Source organism: Rhipicephalus microplus, chromosome 9, assembly GCF_043290135.1.
Source record: "Rhipicephalus microplus isolate Deutch F79 chromosome 9, USDA_Rmic, whole genome shotgun sequence".
Classification (NCBI taxonomy): Eukaryota; Metazoa; Arthropoda; class Arachnida; order Ixodida; family Ixodidae; genus Rhipicephalus; species Rhipicephalus microplus.
The window spans coordinates 99,728,900-99,754,427 of record NC_134708.1 but is presented as its reverse complement, the minus strand read 5'-3'; the positions used below and the strand labels follow the sequence as shown (position 1 = coordinate 99,754,427).

General features: G+C 45.1%; 1 protein-coding gene across 1 annotated transcript in view; it reads right to left on the bottom strand.

The window, feature by feature from the left end:
* LOC119163130 (acid phosphatase type 7) overlaps nt 1-25,528 on the bottom strand; it is an 80,547-nt gene that overhangs the window by 11,845 nt on the left and 43,174 nt on the right. The window contains exons 6-8 of the mRNA XM_037415071.2: nt 23,972-24,043; nt 21,428-21,542; nt 13,492-13,605 (exon numbers count right to left, since the gene is read on the bottom strand). Of these exons, the coding sequence (XP_037270968.2) occupies nt 13,492-13,605; nt 21,428-21,542; nt 23,972-24,043 (301 nt within the window). The remainder of the gene's footprint in view (nt 1-13,491; nt 13,606-21,427; nt 21,543-23,971; nt 24,044-25,528) is intronic.

The window sequence follows — 25,528 nt, the reverse complement described above, 5'->3', positions numbered from 1 at the left end:
CGAAACCACGCGATCCAGGCGGCCCGACCATGACACGCCAAGGCAGGGTATGCAGAAAGCCGCTGCGCAGCTATCCGTTTGTGTGCACACTGATCCGTCGGTGTACACTTGTAGGTGGCTGCGATACATGGTGCTCAAGTGGTCCAGCGCAAGAAATTTTGCTTCCGCGGCTGGAATGGTGCGCTTCGCTGGTAGATTGGGTACGCTGACGTTACACGCAACATCCACAAAAGACCATGGCGGGCCCAAAGGGGCCGTTTAGGCAGTTTTAAGCCTAAATATCTAAATGCGTTTAGTGCCGCGTTGAAATGTGAGCCAGTTCTCGCTCTCAGCCGCCGGAGAAGCGCCGTGCCTGCGAAGGACACACCCAGTCTTGAAAGCTGTGTCAATAAGGCCTGAGACGCCAAAAGATACGCATGATGATACGCATGATGTAAGATACTTAGATACGCATGATGTAAGAGATACCGGTCGATATGACGCGAGGCTCGCAGGATCCTTTGCGGACTTTAGGACTGGCATCATCCATGCAGGCTTCCAAACAAATGGGATCTCTGCCGTGCTCCAGACATTAAAATATGTCCAAAAGGGCCCTTTTTTGCTCATGTGGTAGATTTTTCAGCATTTGATTGCTGATCAAATCGAGACCCACGGCACAGCGTCTTCTTAATTTGCTAAGTGTCATATCCCGCTCTCGAAAGGTGAGTGGCGTATTCATTGTACGAAAAAAACTGGGGTGACAGAGGAATCGCCGCTCCTGCTGATCTACAAGATGTGTACACGTCTGCGAAATCCTCTGCAAGGGTTTGCAAATCTATCCCTTGTTTCAAAGCGAGTGCTTCGAATGGCCTGTGTGTTCGGAACTCCCCAGAAAGACTATGTATTACAGCCCATATCTTTGTCAAGGGCGTAAACGTTGATAAATTCTCACAGAAAGCGGCCCATTGATTTCGTCTTAATTTTTTATGGCCACGAATCGCAGCGTTTATCCTGTTATAATCGGTTTTGGCAGACGGATTTCCTTTTGTTCTCATTATTTTCCGCTCCGCCGTCTACGTGCTGCGCTGACGTTTTTCAATTTCAAGTCCGGAGCAGGAAAATGGTCGGGCAGTTTCAGAAACGAAGTTGCTGCTCGCTTGCTTTGCAACATAACTGCGAACAACTCACCAGTGGAATTGTCCAACGCTCCTCTGTAGGTGTCCCAGCGTGTTACATTGCAGAATTGTCAACCAGCAGTTTGAAATCCCAGGATATTGGTGAAGATGGGAAAATGGTCGCTGCCCGTCCTGTCTGGAGCCGTGGTCGATGATACCAGAAGGTCCGTGGAGTGAAGTACAAGGTCTATTGCACTCCATGAATCTGGTGGCCTGAAAAAATTCCGCCATATCCACGAAGTGAATGATCATAAGTGGGTGAAGCTCCGGAGGTAAACCTGGTAAACCATGAATCCTCTGTACATTTTGCCCACTCGATTTTATTACATCGCTCCCCCTAGCGTACGTCGCCGCACTAAATCGAACGATTGCCTTCAACCAATGACACGCGCCATATGTGACATCATTCCTATTTTATAAGATCTCGCGTCTTTCATCAACTACAAGTACCGCTTTCTAGTTTATAACATCTTGCATCTTTTCATCATCAGCTACAAGTACCACCATCTAGTAAACACTACAAGAACTAAACGAGAGGTGGCTACATACAGGAGACGGTACCGCCATCTAGTGAACACTGCAAGAACTAAACTATAGGTGGCTACATACAGGGGACGGTACCGCCATCTAGTGAACACTGCAAGAACTAAACTAGAGGTGGCTACATACAGGCTACAGGGGACGCACAGCCCACGCCCTAAGGAGCTTCGCCCCTAAAATGTAGGTTTTCCATCGTTCGCCACACATAAGTCAGCAGCATCCGCAGCTGCTAGAAGTTTCTCGCCTCGAAAATCTACACTCTTATCTCCCCAGAGTGAATGGTGTGCGTTAAAATCACCACAGATCATTCGAGGAGCGGGACATCGAGTGCAAAGGTCTTTTAGGAAAGTCTCCATGGAGACCTTTTTTCGTGGGCCTATGTACACCGATACCACTCTCAGTTTTTGGTTTCCCAGGCACACTTGCACAGCAGCGATTTCCAGTGAGTTGGAACAGAGGTCTTGCACTGGTAAGCCGACGTGAGGTATTTCCCGCCTTATGTATATTATTGCGCTTCCATTTGCAAACGACGTTATGCTCGGGTTGCCGTGTCGGGTGTACCCTGGGAGCGTCCTTGCATTCGGTAGACCGGCTTCGGAGAAGGCTAGAATCTGTATTGAAATGTCGCGCAAGAAATGGTTGAGTTCGCACAGACGTTTTAGAGGACCGGCGCAGTTCCATTTCATTATTAAGGGCACTTTTGAAGGACGAAATAGACCAGGTGGGCGAGACATTGCCATTATTCTACTGTGTGTTTGTGGAAGCAGAGCAAAGTAACACTGACTCTAGAGCCAGGACTGCTTCCAACATATCCTTCGTTGAACTCGCAGGCATCTTAGCGACGTGTGAACGTAGTGCGGTGAACAGAGTGCGAATAACGTGCTCAAGGTTTTCTTGCTGTTTGCTTCCAGATAGTACTTGAGGTGGGCTCAGTGCATCAGCGTAGGTGCGCTTGGCGGACTCTTTCGTGATACATTTCTCACCAGCGTTGAGCACTTGCGTTGACTCAGTACCAGCTCTTGTCGGATTTAGGCGCGGAAAATTTCCTGCGTACTCGTTATCCAAACCGCCATGTTGTGGCGCGCAGGACGTCTTCTTTGTGAGCGATGGTTCGTTCACAGTCTTCGGGCCGAGGACAAACGTCTTATTTCTTCGCTGCGCAGCTGTTCGTGCTGGACATCGGCCGTAGCTAGCTGGGTGGTCGCCGCCACAGTTTGCACACACAAGTTTTTCTTTACTTGTACACGTCTTGATGTCATGAGCCCCCCCACAGCGCTTACACATTTGTTCCCCACGACAGTCCTTAGCAACATGTCCAAAACGCTGACATTTAAAACAGCGTGGCGGCGTCTCCGCGTAGTCTACCAGCTCATGTCTGATGAAGCCAAGGTTGATCTTCTCTGGACGTTCCGAATTGGGAGCGAATGTGAGAACCACAGAGTCAGTGCGCCTTGATTCCCACTCGGAGGATGAGGTTTGGGCCCGTCGTATGATTCTTCTTGCGTAGTATACTCCCTGACGTCTCAGGTAGGCTAACAGCTCTTCGTCCGAGTACCATCTTGGGACCCCTTTTTTAATGCATGTATTTTTCATGTAGCTGTGTGGTGCACGGGTAGATATGGCAAGGCCGCAGATAGTGTTGGTCTCTAGAAGCATATTAGCTTGGTGTTTTAACTCTATATTCAAGAGCAGGGCTCCATGTTCTGTGAAATGGCTCTTAACTGGGGCTCCACCGAGAATCGTTTCAATTTCCGAGTATAGGTCAATAGAATTCACTTGCCTCAAGTTAGCTCCTTCGGATGTTGGAGCAATTAGCACAGGAATGCCCACCGTCCGGTCTTTGCGATGTCGCACAAGGCGGAAACCCCCCTCTTTCATGTCTAGATCTGTGAGGTTCGCCCTGTTGTGGCCCCCGACGACACTTGATTCGTCCTCATATTCAACGCTCTGTGGTCGCTTGCAGTCAGGTATGCTTACGCAAACCAGCTGGTGCTTCTGACCTGGTGTCACACCTTGGGAGGTCATGGCGGCGCTCTCCCTGATGCTTGTTTCGTTTCTCCTAGCACCTTTCGACGCAGCGGGCTGCGCAGCACCCGTCAGTCGCTGATACGGCAGGTACATTTTCGAGTCGTCCGACGTCTTGAGCAGTGCTGAGCCGTAATATAAACAAAAATAAACAATAAATGCAGACACAGCTACTTAGCCAAACAGCAACAGCTTCGTCATCTTTTTCGCTCCTGGCTGGGCTTGACTGCACCTGTGCGTGGCCTTCTCAGTCATTGGAAATACAATGGGAGAGTTTCTGACTATGTTTCACCACCCATCAGCGGTAGTAGTGCAGCGACCCTGAAATTGCATCTTCTGCGCCGCGTGCACGGCACAAGAGAGTTTGTCTATGTGAAACCGTGAAATAAGGGCTCTCCACGAAGATAGCGAAGGGGATTATTAAACAAATCGAGGATAGAGGGAGGATTGTCTACTAAAAAAAACTAATTTACCAGATGGCTTGCCGCTCAACGTAGGTATGTATGTGCTCGAGTATAATACAAGCTAAAACTCAGTGAAAATGCGGAAAATTAAGCTAATGAGCGGCATACTTAAAGAGGCATAAAGCAGTGGCAATGATCACAGAGATAGAAGAACAATGCGGCACATGTTCTGCAATCAGAGAGCACTAAACACCTTTGGCTCCTTGTCTCGTCGGACGCAATTGAGAGGTCGCTTACGGAATGACGAGTGTGCCTTCCCTTTTCTAGCTTTTTTTTTCTTTTTTCAAATACATCTGAGTGTTTTCAGGGCTAATAGCTGCTGTATGCAGCCTGACAACTCTTTTAAACACGTACTATTTTGGTATATCTAATGGATAAAAAACTGTGTATAACGAGAAAAAAAGTAAAAGAGAGAGGGACCTTGCTGCCGCATAACATCTTCGGACGGCACGCATATGGGGGGTTTAACGTCCCAAAACCACCACATGATTATGATAGACGCTGTAGTGGAGGGCTCCGGAAATTTCGACCACCTGGGGTTCTTTAACCAGCAACCAAATATGAGCACACGGGCCTACAATATTTCTGCCTCCATCGGAAATGCAGCTGCCACATCCGGGATTCGATCCCGCGACCTGCGGGTCAGCAGCCGAGTACCTTAGCCACTCGACCACTATGGCGGGGCTGGCGGTGTGCATTGTCAAGGTGTTAACACCACCTGGAAATATTGATCCCGGAGACCCCAAGCCCTTTTCCATTCCTTAATTTGTACTTCAAGCCACGTCCATGAAGAATGCGAACGAATACGCAGCTGCTTATGCTCTCAGGTCGCTTGCCCCGGAACTAAATATCTAGTGCAAATGAGTTCTGCGCTACAGTTTTAGTTCGTAGAACAACATGTTTAGAAATAGAAATTGACAACATATTAACACTTTTCGGAAAGTAAACAGCTGGTCTTCTGAAAAATCTGTATATATTATCTTGTGGCTTAATGCTACAAGCCGGATGTTGTGATTTGCATTTTATCTCTAGTACCCACTATGACTGCATTTAATTCAGTGCCTCGTCAGTGTTCAGTCTACAGTAATTTTTAGTCAAGAAGGCAGTCGCACAACTTTCAGTAATTCGTGCATTACGCAGTTGGATATATATTAGGTGCGTGAATGTTTATTGCTGTGTTCCGTCACGGCCGCTCGATTACGTGGTTCCGCACTGCAAGTCCTCTTCGGGGAAAACACCCAGATTGTCCCCGCCACGGCGGTCTAGTGGCTAAGGTACTCGGCTGCTGACTTGCACGTCTAGGGATCGAATCCCGACTGTGGCGGCTGCATTTCCGATGGAGGCGGAAATGTTGTAGGCCCGTGTGCTCAGATTTGGGCGCACGTTAAAGAACCCCAGGTGGTCAATATCTCCGGAGCCCTCCACTACGGCGTCTCTCATAATCAAATAGTGGTTTTGGGACGTCAAACCACACAAATCAATCAATAAAAACACCCTGTGTTCCTTCTCACGAATGCCCAAACAGTATTGAGCTGTGCGGCAAGTGGCAAAAGAATAATGTGAGAGACAACCTCATCATCAACGACAAGTCTGCATCGACAGTCGTATGCAGCAGACCCATGCGCGATGAAGACTATCTGTCTGCGTTCCGCATCAGAAAACGTTTTCCTGACTGCGTGCGCACTTATCCTTCTCAAAACTATCTTTCCTACATGGTTTCAAGTGCATAGAAACCTCGCGAAAATCCTGCTTCACGAGTCTGGCCCCTACGTCAAGCATCAAGGAAGCGAAAAGTGGAGACCAATTAAACAGACCTGGATGTTACAACTTCACAAGACGCTTTCACTGAACAGGAAGCAGTGTTTGCACGACAACAACAACAGCGATGTTTATAGGTTGGGTCGATACCAAACTATAATAGGACGATTACGCTCCAAAGTGTCACACCATCGTTCAAGACGCGAGAAAGTGCCGTGATTTCTGACAGAAGAAAAAAATTCGTCGCAATGTTATCGCGAAAGCAAGCACCGCACATGCGTTCAGGGAATTGCAGTAGATGCACAGAAAGGAGAGAAAATGACCATGTTTCTTTTGCATCATATAGAACGGGACGGAAGAAAGCATTCAGCGTACTCAGACAATTTTGTAAGGGGTGTGTGGTATGCCGCTTTCTGTCACGAAGAGGCTACGATCATGCGCGCACTTCGGAGCTTGTGACACTGTCAGCAAAGCGCACTCTTCAGAGGTGTATAAGTTCAAGCCCAGCATCATCACCTATGAGCAATGCCATATATCATTTGTGCGTCTTTAAATATTAGGCTATAGTAGTCCTAATAGCATTAATGAAAGGGTGGTAGGTATCGTAATTAAACTGAATAAAAGATACAAGATGAAGGTAGTACAGGCTTACGCGCCTACATCCAGCCATGATGACGCTTCAGTTGAAAGCTTCTATGAAGACGTGGAATCGGCAATGAGTAAGGTAAAAACACAGTATACTATAGTGATGGGCGACTTTAATGCAAAGGTAGGGAAGAAGCAGGCTGGAGACCAGGCAGTAGGAGATTATGGCATCGGTACTAGAAACGCCAAAGGAGGGCTACTAGTAGACATCGCAGAACGCAATAATTTACGGATTTTGAATACCTTCTACCGAAAACGAGAAAACCGCAAGTGGACATGGAGGAGCCCTAATGGCGAAAATAAAAACAAAATAGACTTTATATTGAGTGCACACCCTGGAATTGTGCAGGATGTGGAAGTGATTGGCAAGGTACGATGCAGTGACCATAGAATGGTACGGTCTCGAATTCGCCTAGACTTGAAGAAGAAACGACAAAAACTGATACGCAAGAAGCCAATCAATCAGCTAGCACTGAGAGGGAAAGTACAGTAATTCAGAGTGTCGCGGCAGAACAGGTACTCGGCTCTTAGTGAGGAAACCAACCTTAGTGTAGATACAATGAATGATAATCTGACGAGTATCATTACGCAGTGTGCAGTGGAAGTTAGACAGGACACTGGCAAGCTTTCCCAGGAAACGAAGAACCTAATTAAGAAGCGTCAAATCATGAAAGTGTCAAGTACAACAGACAAAATAGAACTGGCAGAGCTTTCGAAGTTGATTAATAGACGTAAGGTATGCGATGTAAGAAGGTATAACATGGAGAGAATAGAACACGCTCTGAAAAACGGAGGAAGTGTCAAAGCATTGAAGAGGAAACTTGGGATAGGCAAAAGTCGGATGTATGCACTTAGGGACAAAGAAGGCAAAATAACTACCAATATGGATAGGATAGTTAAAATAGCGGAGGAGTTTTACAGAGATCTGCACAGTAGCCGAGACAACCACGACCTTAATACTATAAGAACTAGCAGTAACCCAGATTACACCCCACCAGTAATGATAGAAGAAGTCAGAAAAGCTTTGGAGAGCATGGAAAGGGGCAAAGCTGCTGGTGAGGATCAGGTAACATCAGATCTGCTGAAAGATGGAGGACAGATTGTGTTAGAAAAACTAGCCACCCTGTTTACGAGGTGTCTCCTGACGGGAAGAGTACCAGAGTCTTGGAAGAACGCTAACATCATCTTAATACATAAGAAAGGAGATGACAAGGACTTGAAGAATTACAGGCCGATCAGCTTGCTCTCTGTAGTATACAGGCTATTTACAAAAGTAATTGCTAACAGAGTAAAGAAAACATTAGAATTCAATCAACCAACGGAACAAGCAGGATTTCGAACAGGCTACTCAACAATTGACCACATTCATACTATCAATCAGGTAATAGAGAAATGCTCAGAGTATAACCAACCACTATACATAGCCTTCATAGATTACGAGAAGGCGTTTGATTCAGTAGAAATATCAGCCGTCATGCAAGCACTGCGGAGTCAGGGCGTAGATGAAGTATATATAAGCATTCTGGAAGAAATCTACAGGGGATCAACTGCTACCATAGTGCTTCATAAAGAAAGCAACAGAATACCAATCAAGAAGGGTGTAAGGCAGGGGGACACAATTTCCCCAATGCTATTTACCGCGTGCTTACAGGAGGTTTTCAGAAGCCTAGAATGGGAACAGTTAGGGATAAGAGTCAATGGAGAATACCTTAGTAACCTGCGCTTCGCCGATGACATTGCATTGCTGAGTAACTCGGGAGACGAATTGCAACTCATGATTACGGAGTTAGACAAGGAGAGCAGAAAGGTAGGTCTTAAAATTGATCTACAGAAAACGAAAGTAATGTACAACAACCTCGGCAAGGAGCAGCGCTTCGAAATAGGTAATATTGCACTTGAAGTTGTAAAAGACTATGTCTATTTAGGGCAGGTAATAACCACGGAGCCGAACCACGATATTGAAGTAACTAGAAGAATAAGAATGGGGTGGAGTACATTTGGCAAGCACTCTCAAATTATGACAGGTAGATTGCCACTATCCCTCAAGAGGAAGGTATATAACAGCTGTATCTTGACGGTACGTAGCTACGAAGCAGAAATCTGGAGACTTACAAAGAGGGTTCAGCTTAAATTGAGGACTACGCAGCGAGCAATGGAAAGAAAAATGGTAGGTGTAACCTTCAGAGACAAGAAGAGAGCAGAGTGGATTAGGGAACAAACGTGGGTTAAGGATATCATAGCTGAAATCAAGAAGAAGAAATGGGCATGGGCAGGGCATGTAGCGCGTAGACAGGATAACCACTGGTCATTAAGGGTAACTGACTGGATTCCCAGAGAAGGGAAGCGGGTTAGGGGGAGACAGAAGGTTAGGTGGGCAGATGAGATTAAGAAGTTCGTAGGTATAAATTGGCAGCAGCAAGCACAGGACCGGGCTAACTGGCGGAACATGGGAGAGGCCTTTGTCCTGCAGTGGACGTAGTAAGGCTGATGATGATGATGATGATGAATATTAGGCAACTTCTTTTTCAGCACGCGGTAGATGGATAAGCGTGCCCGATTTCATGTGTTCGCGTGCAGAACGGAGCGGCGGAAGAATGGATGGATGGGTAGATGTATCCGGCTGTGCCCTTTAGATGGGGCGGTGACTCACGTCACCTACCTATAAAGTTAAGTACTATCTATCACTTCGTGTTTAAGGATTGAATTTCACTCACGCCTCGATTGTAGCCACCAATCAGTTAGCCTCCTCCTGGTTATTTCTACCCATTTAAAGTTGATTTTGCTTTCACTGTCCCTAAACCCCAATGCTTTGAAAAACTCGGCGCCATTATCTTCGGCAGGGCCACAGCGCCCCCCTCAAAGGAGTGGCGAAAGGCTTGTTCTACCCTCTTTGCGAAGGCCATAAAAAGGGAGCGCGCAGGTGAAGTCTAGTCGGCCGTGGTGTGTCGTGCGTCGTCTGCTAGCCATGTCGTGTTTATATGATCGCGTACGTCATGCACGTTCTCAAAGTGTGGCTTGTGCGGATATGTCAGCGTGAGTGTAACTGTTTCTACGTATGCCTGAAAGGACATACGAAAGCATTTAATCTTGTTCGGCTGCGAACGCATTTTAATAAGATCGGCTAGTGCAACTTTCCAAACGCTGCTTATTGTCGCGGTACCCTGCATTCACCAGAATAATTTCAGAGTGGGCGCCACTTACTGTGTAGAGCACATCGCAAAATGTTCTTGGCATTCTTCTAAACATTTGGACTGTAAATGGTGTGTGAATGTAGCGTTTTATAGCAACTCTATTGTAAAAAAACAAAAGAAAAACGCAGGCGTTAGGACTCGCACTTGCGTGCTGTTGGTAGGTGTACAATTTTGGCACTGCAGTTTGTTGATCATGCGAAGAGCCTTAGTGGTGTTTATCTGTCCGTGGTACCACTACATAGAAATATTACTATCACATGAACTGTGACACATCGGTACTTAAACAGTTCCTAAAACAGAGTTACCATGCGCAACCGTGTGCTTAGATTTAGGAACGCTTGAAAGAACCCAGACGTTGAAAATTAATTCATATGACATGCCTTAGATATAACGTCATATTATTTCGCTGAAGATTTCATTTTTTTACATTGTCTTCAGCATTTGTGTGGCATTGTTAGTGGCCGACGGAAGGCAGTGATCACATTCTGTCGAAAAAAAAAACGTGCTTGTCTTGTTAACCAGGCCTTTTTTGTAGCACTGTCATGCACGTAATCGATCCATGAAAGCTTTCTGCTGAATTCTTACATATTTTTTCTTTGTATTTTTACTTGTGCAAGAACATGTTGTCACATGTGGTGAACGCAGTGCACAGAGCACCGTCAGCCACTAAGTTTTCCTGACTAGACTTATCGACTGTCCCACATTTTATGGTGAACACACTTAAAGAAAAAAAATCACATGCACATAGGGTGCGAATGGTGGTACTGAACTAATCACACAGATATGCAGGCTTTCTACGATGTTTTGTTCTCTGTTTTTTGTAGTATGCAGATGACAAAGATGTAAATAGGTCTAATGTAATGTTGTTCAGTCACGCAACGGAAGTGCGTAGCAGGCTGAACACAAGCTAACCACGTACAAACAACACAGCAAATGCGTGATTTAGTGCAAAGGCGTGAAGAGGGTCACCCAAAGCGAGCACCCCTATTAAAGGCAGAATGCACTTCACTCGCGATTCATGTTAATGTTGCATAGGCTTCGTGCACCTATTCAGTAGAGAAGAGCGTTGATAATAACAGTCAACTTTAGACAATGCAGTTTATCCTTCGACAATCGGCTCAGACCACATGCAACGAAGCGCCGCTGCGTGTATTTGTATACGCGACGCCGACCTCCTATCCACACTTGCGCGGGGCGGTCAGGAAGATGCGTGAACGACTGCTTTAGAGAATATCGCGATCAGGTAAGGCATCAGGCAACAGTCATCTTGCAGATCGCTGTAGAAACTGCGGATGTCAGCTTGTGTTTAAAGAAACAGAAATATTATTTCGACACAAGGATCAGCTCGCACGTGAGATAGTGGAATCTTACCACATCCGAAAGAGGGGACATGACTGTGTTAGCGAAGCTACGATTGTACTGCATGATAGAAGAAAACAAGAACCTCGACACCTAGGGCTTGTACTATATAATAAATGACACATTATAAGGAAAATGTTTGTAGTCCTGAGACGAGTGGTTTCTGCTGCACCCTGTTTTGATCCACATGCACGAAAGATCATGTATCCGCTTTAAGTACCTTTTCTGACTAATAAACCTTGAGTTTGAGAGCAAGCACTGTCCTTGTCAGCCTCTTCTGTCCGTCTGTTTTTTTAGTGCACTTCAACAAAATTTTCAATTATGAACGTACTCCAACTGACCCAACTTACCATCTTTCGACAATGCTGCCACCTATAGCCCAATTTCACCGCGAATATAGTTCACCAGAGGATTCCTCTGCCACTCGAATTCTGCTATTTGAGCTGTTGATAGTACTTCCATGTTTGTCTTTGAGGGCATGCCCGCTGTTTTGGTCGCTTTTCCGTACGTCATGGACTTTCATCTTGTTCATAGCTTTTACAGTTCAGCGACCTCTAGGTACTAAGTACTATTCTAGGTACTAAGTTTGTCCTTAGTGGACAGGTAAATCCTTGATGTACAGGTAAAGCTTCCCTATTTCTTGCTCTGGCACTTTACTTCCGTCTTCGATAGCTGCTTGAAAGATCAGTTATTGTTTCCTTCATTCTTTCTGTGTCTCCGTTTCCCTTTTTATTTCATTTGATTACCCTAAAGACTCCATTTAGAGGTATTGCATAAGGAGGAGGTTACATATAGGTTAGGTAAACGTAGGTGCTATTGTAAGATACATGTTCGCCAACATGACCAGAAATTTGGTATTACTTCTTATGGCAGCAGCAGGATGAGCATCTCCTTCGCCAATAGATGCTGTGTATATTTCTTCACTCGAATAAATTTGAAACTCTCTTGTTCTTACTACGTCTAGGTTGCTTTCTCTTTTTCTGGATAATCTTTCTTAAGATCTCCTACTAAGCACCTTCCTTTTCCTACTAACTTTTCAGCTCCCGTGTGGGGAGCCGAAACGTCTTTTTGAGTTTTGTGTATTTCACCTTGGTCGGCGTTTTTGTTTTTGTTATTTTGCAACACTCGTTATGTTCGCCTTTCCCACGTTTTCCATTTGTATGTATATGTACGCTCCTCGCAACAAGCCAAGCAGTTGGCTGTCACCGCTGATCATGCATGATTTCTTGCCCATGTTTATGTCGCCCTGTTTTTTACAATTCAGTAGGATGGAAAGGTGGGCTAGTTGGTAATTCATAATGGTTTATCATGAACCACCATGAACCATCATGAGCCCTGTTTTTAACTATGCAGACGTATTACTTCACCGACCCAAGTGCCTCGTTGTGTACCTATCGTAAACTGTTGTGCTTTTTGTAAACTAACAAATGACTGATACTTCACTGCACCGTATAATTATTTCTAAACGAACTCTATTTTCAAACGTTTCTTTGTTAAACTTCTACTGATGTTTTCATGGACACTCGGTCGTCTGAGAAGCTTCTGCAGATTTCAACATTTCTTTAAAGCCCTTCTATACCCTAATTTCATAATACTTGCATCACTGCTGAGCTTTCAACCAAATGAAAAAATTTGGTGCTCTTCTAACACTGTAATAAGCATAACATTCTGACTAAGCATACGACACCGCCAAAATATGCGTTTGAACAGTGCTTCTGATCTCTTCACGAGACCAAAGTAACGCGACTTGCCTATAGGAGAAACTGACCCGCGAGCACATACATGAAGGTGGACGGAACGCCGTAGCATAAACAACTTCTCAGAGATCACAGCATATGTGCCTGTAAAGCCAATCTTACGTAAACTACTGTCAAATTTGCGCAACATTCATTATCGCAACGTTTTTACGAGGCTAGCTGCACCGTACTCCCTACCACATAACTGTTGCGGCTCACTACATGCTGCATCAGAGTAGGTGCATGTTGTAAATTGGGCTACCTATATTTCCTTGACTTGTTTTCCATGGCTATGAATCTTCACTCTAACGACAAATGAGCACATTTCCATCTGCTTCACTCCTTTTTAAATGTCTGTTGAATACATATCATTGTGTTTTAAATGTGAACGCGTGCCTCATGCTAGCTTTGGTCGCTTTCGCTCCTCACTAGGCAAGTGAGCTGCAACTGCTTCTCAGCAAAAAGAGAAAAAAGGTCTCTGGCGTCACTGTCTTGCTATTCACAGCTCACGTTGGAACTTAGGTTTCAGCCGGCTGATACACTTCATTAAAAAGAGCAGTAGGCACGAATATACCATCGAAACATCAATTTTGAAGTTTTCTGTTTTTATGGAACTTACGATGCTTTCGTTGAGGGTGCAGTCGTCTCGGTCGTTGTTACTGCAGTACATTGGTCGGTGTCCCATTGTGATTATCCAGGGTCTCTCGCGTCGGCGCTCGGGACGGGTGGCCTCCTGGGTACGTCGTCACAGGTAGAGTTATCCTAGCACACTACTACGAATAACGACATTTAGTTCCTAAATATGGCATATCTGACCCTATGCTTTCTATGCTAAACGCCCCGCCGCGCTGGTCTAGTCACTAAGGTGGTCGGCTCCCAGATCGCGGGATGAAATCCCGTCTGTAGTGTCAATAATTTCGATGGAGGTGAAAATGCTGCAGCCCCGTGTGCTAATATTTGGTGGGTGCACGGGGATTTGGACGCACTGTAAAAGCCCTAGAAAATCGGAATTTCCAGAGCCTTCCGCTATGGTGTCTCTCATGGTCATAGAGATTTGGGACGTTAAACCCCACATATCAATCAAAAAATCAGCTTTCTATGCTAAATTTAGATTTTGCTTCTAGCTATGTAGATTGCGCTCGCTTTGGATTTCTGTGTCACATGTTCCGGGTGCACCACAAACACTGACAGATGCACTGGTTGCATTTACGTGGTGGCAACAATTTTCAAGTTGTTAGTATTGCAATGAAAGCAACTTCGCAGAGTTTCAGAACGTGGTGGCCACAAAAATTGGGTGAACGTTTTCTGCCAGTGACGTTGTTTCATTCATTATTCATTGTTTCATTCATAGTTCATTAGGCTTTGTCAAAAACTCCGCATGAGAGGTATGCGCTACAAGAATTCGTCAAGCACCACTGCCGAGTAGAGCAATTTTGAGGGTCAAACAAAAACTGTGCTTTCCGATGTTGATCAAGTATAACACGGAAAAGGCCGAAAGAAGGTAGAAAGAAAATGAAGAGAGGATTATAAAAGAACAAAAGAGACAGATAAATTGATAGAAAGATGAAGGCAAGACGAAAAAAAAAGACAAAAAGCAGAATGAAGTGCAGAGACACAGAGAAAAGAACGAAAGAGAGATAACAATAGGAAGCGAAATAAAGAAAACGTGGGAGAATGAAAGAACTCCAAACAAACACGCACACAAAAAGATACAAGAAAGAGAAATAGGGTTTAAGACAGAAAAGAAGAAATACAAAAAGTAAGGAAGGCCACTTACCCGCGCTCTTCATGTATACGAAAGAGGCCTGCAAAGTGCAGGCCTGCAACTCGGAAGATGGGTTCATTCATCCCTTCGTTTACAAAGCTACAAAATACTCAACAGGGAAGCTTCCGATTTGCTGAGAAATTCACCTTTTTCAACAGACTGCGTCTCTATATCGGAGAGTATTTTTTATGACAAAGGGGGGGGGGGGGATGCTTGAGGATTTCTTTGCAGCTTCGCGCTGAAAACAGTCCTTGCATTTTTTTTAATGTGAACCATTTCTTAGCGAACATCGGTGACTTCGGGCGTATCTATCTATCTATCTATCTATCTATCTATCTATCTATCTATCTATCTATCTATCTATCTATCTATCTATCTATCTATCTATCTGTCTATCTATCTAGTCGCCTACCACATTTAGCTCTCCAGGTAGTTTCGATAATGGCGTCGATACCAAGCTTGATATACTCTACCATGACTGCAAGACGATCATAAGTGACTAGTCATAACATAAAAATCATGACATGTATGTAATGAATGGCATGATTTACATTTCATGGTCCTGCACCTCTTGCGGTGGTTTTGTTCACATGGCATGTTGCAAAACTGGTATGGTATGGCATGATTGCATGGCGAACACAAGCGACAAACCATAATATAAAAATTATGACATGCGTGTCATGTAACAACATGACTACATGACATGCTCAAGATGTGCTCACGGCCATTTCGCTAGCGTCACATATACCATAACTGGTATTACAGCACATGAATCTATGATGAAGGTACGTGACTGGTGCGAACATAATAATCATGAGATGCGTATAACGTACCAACATGACTACATGCCACGCTCATGATGCGCTGGCAGCTGTTTCGCTAGCTTCATTTATGCCAAATTTGGTATTACGGGATAAGAATGGATGACGAAGGTATGATTCTGGTGCAAACATAATGAACATGAGATGCGTGTCATGCAACAACATGACTACACGCTAAGCTCATGATGCACTTGCGGCCGTTTCGCTAGCTTCTCATGTACCAAACTCGGTAGTACGCGACGCGAACGGACGACATAGGTAAGTGACAGATCCAAACATAGTAATCACAACATGCGTGTCATGTAGCAACATGACTACATGCCACACTGATGATGCGCTCGCAGCCATTTCGCTAGCTTCACAAATGCCAAAGTTGGTATTACGAGACGCCAATGGATGACGAAGGTATGTGACTGGTGCAAACAAGATAATCATGAGATTCGCGCTATGTGAGAACATGACTACATGCCACAGTCAAGGCGCCAATACATTTCTACGTGATGCGTTGCGCGTGCTCACCGGCTTTCTTTTCGTCGCGCCACGACGGCGTGGCCACGCCAGACGCCGGTCCTGCCATATACTCGCAGGCGCGCACCGCGCTGCGTTGCTTTGACGCATGCGCGTTTTAGCGCGTCCGGAGTCCCTCCGTCAGGAAAAAAAAGAGACGCAGTGTTGCCTGGGTATCGCATCAGCGCGAAATGCAGCATGTCTCATTTCGCGCCGGCTGCCGTCGGGCCGCGCTGACGGACGCTGGTCGTGCCTGGCGTCAGAATGTAAAATGCTCGCATTTTGTTAACGTAGCGTCGCTGTGCCCAGCGTGCGCGCGCGTCAAAGCTACATTTGAGTATATTTGGTCCTTCATGATGCGCTCGCGGCCATTTTGCTATCTCCGCATAAACAAAACTTGGTGTTACGTGACATCAATGAATGGCAAAATACATGACTGGTGCAAACATCATAATCCTGACACGCGTGCCATGTAAGAACATGAAAAAATAGCGTGCTCATATTGTGCTCACGGCCGTTTTACTAGCTCCACATAGGAGGAAGAGGAGGAAAGAACTTTGTTCAGAGTCCGGCGAGTAGATGGGGTGGGCGATTGGCCCCGCCTAGGTTACGGCCAGGAGTCCTTGAATCCTGGCGGCTTCCTCGGCCCGCTGGACGGCCCACATTTGGTCTTCGAGGACGGAACTGAGCATTGCGGCCTCCCAGCGCGCGCGAAGGCTGTCAGCAGAGGCCGCATACTTGTTATGAGTACTAATCCCTCTACATTCCCATAACATATGCTCCAGAGTGGCTCTGGAGTCGCAACGCTTGCACCTGTCCGTTTTGTATATATCAGGATATATAATGTGCGATAGTGCAGGATTCGGATATGTCCTAGTTTGTAACTGCCGCCATTCGACAGACTGTCTTCTTGTTAATTTTGGGTGAGGTGGCGGGAATATGCCCCTCTGTAATCTATAATGCTTTGTAATTTCATTGTATCTGGTCATTCTGTCTTCCCACTCCCACTCGTCTGCCACGCCGTAATCACCGGAGGAGGTTGGGGCGGCACTTGAGAGGGCAGCTCGGTCGGTGAGCCCTCGAGCTGCGTCATGTACAGCCCCATTGTTGCTGTCCCCCGCGATGGCATGAGCAGGTGTCCATATAATATATGTATTTGTGGGGCTTGTTCGACACCCTCCTTTGAGAATACGTAGTGCCTCCGGGGAGATGTGGCCGTTGGCAAAGTTTCTCACTGCCGTTTGAGAGTCACTGACTATCACGGTTGCGTTTGTCTGAGCTACAGCGAGCGCTATGGCTACCTCTTCCGCTGTCTCGGTAATTGTGGTGCGTATCGTCGCGCATGTCATACAGCGTCTGTTGCTATCGATTACGGCTGCGGTAAACCCCCGTTTGCGCTTGTATCGAGCAGCGTCTACGAAAACTGCGTCCTTGTCATTACCGAACTTTTTTTGTATTTGTTTTGCTCTTGTCTCTCGTCTAGCTTTATTGTGTTCGGGGTGCATGTTTTTTGGCAAGGGTGGTATCATCATTGTTTCCCTGGTCTCTTTTGGAATGTCCACCTTAACGCCGTTGCGTGTGATACGTTATACCTAGTCGCTCTAGAATATGTATTCCTGCTCGTGTCTTAGAGAGACGTTCATATTGCGCCGTACGCTGCGCCTCAATAATCTCATCTATTGTATTGTGCAGGCCTAGCTGTAACAGTTTGTCGGTGCTTGTGCTAATCGGTAGCCCTATAGCTAGTTTGAATATTTTTCGAATGAGGCAGTCTAGCTTGATCTTTTCCGCGACTTGCCATTTTAAGTATGGCGCTACGTATACTATTCTGCTAATCACGAATGCCTGTATCAACCTTATCGTGTTTTCCTGCCGCATGCCACTGTGCTTAGTTGCTATCCTTTTTATGAGTCTCATTACTTGGGCTACAGTTGCATCCAATCGCCTGAGGATTTCTCCATTGTTGCCCTTGGCTTCGATGAGCAGACCCAGTACTCTGATCCAGTCGACTATGGGTATGGTTTTTCCATCGGCTGTTCTTAACTGTATTTCTTCTCTATGAGTAGCTCCACATAAGCTAAATTTAATATCACGTGACGTGAATAGATGACGCAGGTAAACGACATATCCAAACATAGTAACCATGACATGGAAGTGATGTACGGCATCATTTACCTTCAAATCATAACTTTGCGCTAATTTAAAATGACATATCTACATTTCTCAATCGTGCTTCACATCTCATTGATTCGCACCGTTCGTGAAATCTGCCAATATTTGTTTGGAAATTGACGAAAAGCACAATGCGGGATATGAGTGAAAACAGCTGTCATTGACTGCTGGCAGTGCACGTTTGGAGACTCACGCGACGTCTATCTGACCACTCTGAAGCGACATCATTGTGATGTCAACGGGTGATCTCACGAAAATTTTGAGACAAACATAGCTCAATGCTAGGCTCAACCACGCTTTAACACCTACAAAGAGAGTCTGTTGATTTTTTGGGTGTAGCAGAAGTTATTCAACTAGTGCAAAAAATAATAATATTCATAATGATGTCATGCCGGTGGCAGAAAAATAATCACCACCATATCCAGAAAGTGAATGATGTTAGAAGAGCTTGCTCGGAGGGGCACCATGCGTTTCTTGGCGTGACCATTTCTGTAGGAAGGTTTGTTAACAAGCCGGCGCATAATCTGTGCTGTATGTCGAAGGCATTGTTGTGAGCCACGTTCCGCGACCGGCCCTACACAATGCTAGCCACGGCGATCAGCAAGTCAGCCACATGCCCCTTTATGCCATACTGGCCGCTGCCGGGAGTCAAATGCGTAACGCTCTTGAATGACTGACGTGGAGTTAACAGGCGTTCTTCTACGGAGTTGGGAGCAGGCAGTTGAAGAGGCTTGGGGGAATATCGGGTACCTGTGCGTAACACTCATTGTAGGGAATTGTCACGTTGTGCAGCGCCTACAAAGCGACTACAAGGAAGGAAAGAAAATAGAAGGAAAAGATCGGCAGGCAGGTTATCAGCCTATAGGCAGCCGGTTTGCTACCCTGCGCATGGGAGGGGGATGGAGAGATGAAAGATAGAGAGGAGAGAGGGAAGAGAGACAAACGCAGCCTATTCGGCCGCACAGGCGCGCACACACAGTCATAGTCAAGCCTTATCTTTCGCGGTGTGTGACATTGCTGTTACAGCCGCTTGTTCAAGTCCGTGCCGCGTAGGAATTTTAACAAGGCTTTTGTCGCCTTCTGTCGCAATGTCTTCTCTCGGGCACTTGAAAGAATAGCGTCCACAGACATTTGGCTGTTGTCGATGCGCGCAAGATTGGACGCCAGTGACTGTCTCTAGATGTCATACAACGGACAGCCGCACAGAATATGGTGTAGCGTCTCTTAGCAACGACAGGCATCGCAGAGAGCGTTGTCGGCCATTCCTATGACAAATGAATAAGATTTTGCAATGCCACTCCTAGCCATAAGCGATTAAGAAGGGTGGCTTCTCTTCGGTTGAGCCCAGTGGGCATGGGGAAAGCCATCAAAGAAGTGACTACAACGAGGTGGACAAAGTCGCCAGGAGGCAAGCGTGCGCGGATCATCAAAGTATATGTGTGGTTATGGTGCCTCAGATATGCGCAATAATTGCTTATTAATTGACAATCGCACAAGTATGAACGCTGAATCTTGAGCAACATTGTTGGGCTCTCCGGTTGGGGTCAGCCGTTCGGCGTACCAGCTGGTGCCGTTTAGTGTACCCGATACCATTTAGATTGGACAAACAGACAAAAGTACAGACAGGCAGACAGACCAAAATTTTTGCGTTGAGGGTTCCCAAGAAAAATTATCGTCTTTAAAAACTGCCGTCTTGTAGGAAGCCTTCATGTGCGTACTGGAACACCCAGCCTCCTCCGGAGCCCACATGGCCACTCCCTAATGCTCTGGGTGACTGCGGAGTCCTCCAGTGAGCATTGTTGAAATCACCGTCCTGAGCGGCGACCCGAGAAGTATGAAGAGGCAACACTCGCGTACACGCCAGCTATCACCGCTGGACAAGGCGCGAGCATTAAAAGCCTGCCGAGCAAGATCTTGAAAAAGCCTGGTTGGAAATTAATACTGTACCATGTCCGACAATCGTTAGACGTGCCCCTCACCAAGACAATCAACAATGTTTTTTTTCTTCGTTTGGAAAGAATACAAATAAAACAAACTGTACGCATTTCAGGTCGTATTTCTCATTCTTTTTGTACAAAAAAATCTCACTCATAGCATATTTATAACATATCTTTACTGCTTAATTAAGAATAATTACTTTAACATGCTAAAACAACGCATTCCTTATTTCCTTTTTTTAATGTAGCACTTCGCGCCTTACTACTTGTCATGCGAATTGGACGCATTTGCAGATTGTGCATCGTGACTCACGCCTGAATGGGCAATGTGGGCTCTCAACACACGCACTCAATTTTTTTGCATGCATGTTAACTTCCTAGTACGCGCTTGCAAGTCTTCATATACGCGTCTTCTAAAAATGTTGAGGCTGTGCTCACTTTCGTATAAAAAAAAAGTTACAAGCCACAAGGCAAGAATTAAGATGGTGGTGTTTCAGAATGCAAGAATCACCTCCTTTTGTGGAACGAGCTAACGAAACATTTCTACCTAGGACGCAGGGTCTTTTCCCTCTCCACACAGTAAGCTAAACAGAGCTCAGGCCATTAGGCTCAGGCTATCACAAACAAGAACCTGTCGGATCCGCTGTTAATTAAAAGGATGTCTCCGGAGTTCTGTATTCCTACAACATGCGATAAACACCACGACACCATAGATCTTGCTCATATGCTCTGGCATTGCTACGCGTTACGCAGCGATGAGGAAAATACTGCAAAACGATGGGACGCAGCATTGCGCAGTTCTACATTAGAGGAACAATTACGGGCTGTCCAACGGGCCCGCGAAGCGGCTGAAAGGCTAGGTCTTTTGGTCCCAACGTGGGAGTGGCCCGCTTCGTGCTAGGAGACTAGCACGACCTATTGGACTTTAATAAAGTTCTTTCATTCATCCATCCAACCCATCTATACAAAAATGAAAGCAGCTAAAGTATTAGTTTTGCAGAAAGAAAAACAATGCACGTTCTTCACATTTTCTAAGCGATTATTCAACGTTTAGCCTCCACTAATACTTCTCATTTGTTCATGGTGAGTGGTCTTGAGTACGTTGAGGTTGGAACTTGAGATCCACTCAGCACAAGAAATGACTTGAAGAGGGTGCTAGATAGGTCCACTTTTTGTAGAAATCGCATGGATCGCCTCATGAACTGCTGGTACAGGATTGCCCCACAAATGTTTTTTTATCTAATCCAGACAGCTAGTTAAAACAGCCTCCCCCTACTCTGCAAGAATAAGACAGGTGTGGAGGTTCATATAAATCGGGTCAATAGATATATGTGACGGAACGTGTATGCATACCTTGAGGTCTTGCTCCAGCCATTCGAACTGGTGCTTTATCTGCAGGAATCCGTACTCAACGAAAAAGTAAAATTCTGTGGACAAGCTGATGATGTGTGCTGGTCCGATGTCAAAGCTAGGAAGAAAACAAAAAAGGAATTATGAAAACTGAGAAGCCAGTCCGTTAAAACTTTTCATCTGACCACAAGTTTACTTGTGAACATGTTAAATTTCAGCACACAAAGAATTCAACATTACACCACATTTGTTATTGCTGCATACATATAGCTCCGAACATGTCCTATATACCGCACATAAACTTGATTGCACACGGTGCATCTGAACGCAAAGTTGCCCAGTTCAATCAAATCATAAAGAGTAAGCACAAGCAGAAATCATAGAAACACTGAAGAAAAGCGAATGGCACAGACAGAACCTGAAAACACGTACTAACACTTTCGAGGTGCTCGTTGCCCTTCGATAGTAAGTTGGCCGACAAGAAGATCGACACTTTTCGTTAAGTTGAGCAGCGGCTGCGAAAAACGCTATAAAATATTTTACCATTATTGTTCAAGATTAGGCAGTTAAACAAAAGAACACGCTGCCCAACAAAAATAGCTGCCTTTACGCAAATGGTAACAGAAGATAGAGCTACTCCGGATAGATGTTTTTGATGAAAGCTTCAAGAAAATCACGGCACACAGGAACGAAAAAAAAAACTGGACGATGCGCTCAATGTGCGTCGTCCTGTCAGAAAAAAAAAACACAGAGCCAAACCGACAATGAAGAAACAAACAAACAAAAAAGCCGCCTGTATCTTCCGAAGGGGGAACACGAGTAAGTACGTGATAGAGCAGCGGTAGTATCACGTGAACATTGAGTAATTGGGTATGGTTTGGGAATTCTTACTTGTTATTTCGTCTTTATTAATCGTATTTATTGAATGAAGGAGAAGCGTTGCCTTCAACGAGTGGTGGGACGCTGATGTGCGATCTACTGCCTTACATATACGGGCTGGCCAGTGAACAGTTTTGCACCGCGAGCAGCAGCGGTTTTTACTAGCAGACGCTGCCTGCGTCAGATTTATGAGGCGAGAGAGTAAGAGCAGGGGGGGGGGGGGGGAGTGACGAGTTTGCACGAGATGCAAGGATGTGGCACGAGACGTGAGGTGCGAGCATGAGCAGTGGGGTTGCCGACAGCGCGGCCAAGGCCAGACGTGCAAGTAGGTGCGACTATAAAAGGCTCTGCATAAAAAAAAAACAGGACAGGGCACTTATTTACAACTGATCTTTATTTTGGAGTAAGGGCACATTTATACCATGGCTGGCAAAACAGACGTGAGACGTCAGTGGGCCAACTGCGTATTGTGGTAGTCACGTGTGTTTTGACTACCACTGTAGAAATGTGCGCACATTCCAAAGTAAATATCTGTTGTAACTTGTTTCTTCTGCTTTCTTGTAATTTTTGCGCTGTGTTTTTTTCACTATGAGGCATTTGTCTTAACAACAGCGGGCATAATAGAACTTTCTTTTAAAATAATCTAAAGTGTGGCCTCATGTTCAGTTCACATAAGCTATTATGTGATAGATGTGATCTCAAACGTGTGCGTTGACATTGCCGTTCGGTCGGCTTCTTGCTCTCCCATAGCAGAGTACCAAGTGCTTTTCCTGAACACGCACAAAAACTGTTGCTGGCAGGCAGATATTGTAAACAGAGTGGGGCTGAGAGGTAACGTTGCGCCTAGATACGGGCATTTTTTGCCGTTGGCAACATTTGCACCAAAAACAAAGTGCGGCACCACGGTGCCACGATGTCTAGATCATTTTGTAATGATGTCAAGGTTGAAGCAATGGTTCTTTTTGGTAAATGAAACATTTTTCTGCAAATAAACGAGCTTCAGTAAACCTCTTTGAAGGTAAGTCGTTAATATAAATTAGAAATCAGAAGGGGCCAAAGACAGATCCTTTATGGGCTTCAGAACTGACCGATACAGCAATAAAAAGTTAGAGCCGTTCACTGTAACATACCATATTAATGATGGCAGGTAGGCATGGTTAGCGCGTTCTTGTGAAGATCTGCAAGTGCAGATCTTCACAGTAGGAAAGAAGCTTGTAGGAAAGCTTGTAGGAAAGCTTGTAGGAAAGTAGGAAAGAAGCTTGAAGCTTGACGTGATGAAAAGTAGGAGCCTCCAGCGTCCTTTAGCCAGCTACACGGGGACGCTACTCCCACGCTCTGAGCAGCATCTTCTGCAGGCGACATCTGCCCGCCGCTTTCTTTATAATTATTATTTTTATGAAATCTTCTAATAATCTTCATGAAATAAAAAACGCTCATTGTATGAGCGTTTTTCCTGGCGTCTTGTGCAGTTGTGTGGCGTGCCATCTTGGCAGTCGTCTTCATCTAATAGCCGTCATCACACCACTTACCCACATCATCACAACACATCCCTTGAATAATTGTAATCATTAGGCATGCATGAAAAACTAAATCCACCGGGCCAACACCCAACACTCACCCTGGTGTCACGCAGCACAATCACTAAAGCAGCCAAGAGAAAAGGCGTACCTGAAGAAATGGTTGTTCACTTGCCCACTCTGGTCGACCATAGAAAATCTGTTGACATAGTTGGAGAAGTTGCTGGGTCAATAGAAAAGAGAGGAAAAGAGACAGCCTTCAAATAAAGCTACATGCAGTTATCATTATCTACGGAAGTTGCAAAGTATGTATGAAGATGGCAAGAGAGAGAAACAAACGTTTATTTTGAAACAGTGTTCCGAGCGATGCCCGGTATCACCCTGAGGTGAGAGGGTTCCCTTGTCCAGAAATCCTTAGGCTTCGACTGCCCTGTTGGCTCTGGCGACAAGTTGTGGCTGGTCTTCGAAGTCCTCGAGGAAAAGCTTGGCTTCCTTTGTCTTGATTATGTGGTCGCCATTAGCAAAATGAAAGTGAAAAGTAAATACAAGGCATATCAAAGAGCAGAGTAGCCTGAGCATTTATCACAAAATATTTAATGACTTGTTCTTCATTGCTGTTATTTACAATATTTGAGACCTTATTCGCCTATTTTAATACAGTTTAGAGCAGTGCTAGTCCTACTTAGGCCTGCCTTGAGCCCTTGATTACGCGTGTGGCCATGCTATGTGAGATATGCAGTCAACAAACCAGGCACCTTAAGTGTAATGCAATAGAAGAAATTTAATTTATGGTAGTTTTTATTAGATTTGCTTTTTTGCGGCATATATTCCTTAGCACAGCCTTCAGAGCGGCACCGTTCCATTGGCTGGCTCACAGCTATTTTCAGTTGCAAAGGCCAGTTCCCTCTCCAATGGCTAATATATCGGCAGCTCTAATCCCTGCATGGATCACTTGATTGAGTGGAGGCCAGGCCAACAAGATTTCATGTTCCAAAAAAGCGTGGGGATCCTGACAGGGTGGTCAGTCGAAGGTGTTTGCATAAACATTCTCAGAACGACTGGTTAAGAAGAATTCAAGCCAAGTGAAAAGTTGGCGATCTATGATAGGTTGGTGTAAGTAGTACATTATCAGATTACGAGAGAATATTATCAAACTCTTTTGCGAAATCAAGAAGTATGCAGTCTGCAATAAAAACAATAATCAAGAATGACATGCAAATATTATGTGAATGATACTACTTGTGTTTCGCATACATAAAAATACGAAAGCCATGCTGATCGGGAAAGAAGAGCTAGAATCAAGAAAGTTGGCAAGATTAGAAAACAATATATGGTCTAGAAGTATACGTGGAATGCTGGTGAGCAAAATGGGTCATTATTCAAATGGAAAGTACTTGTTACATAACTTGCGAAATGAAATCGCCTTTCCTATCTTCCACAAGGCCGCGATATAACCCGTGTCAAGCTATTGTTGAGAAAAATTTGGATTTTGTGATAGAGCTGTAAACACTACAGCTTTTTAGAAAATTTGCACTAATGGTGTCGTAGCCGGTGGGAGAAAAAAGTTTGATTTGATTGATGAGTCACTTGACGCCACTCAAATATAATAGTATGGATGCATTGGTGAAGAATTATGCTACTCCACCATCGGTGATAAAATAAACGTCAATGTTGAAAAATTGGAGAGAAAACACTGTTAGGGAGAGTC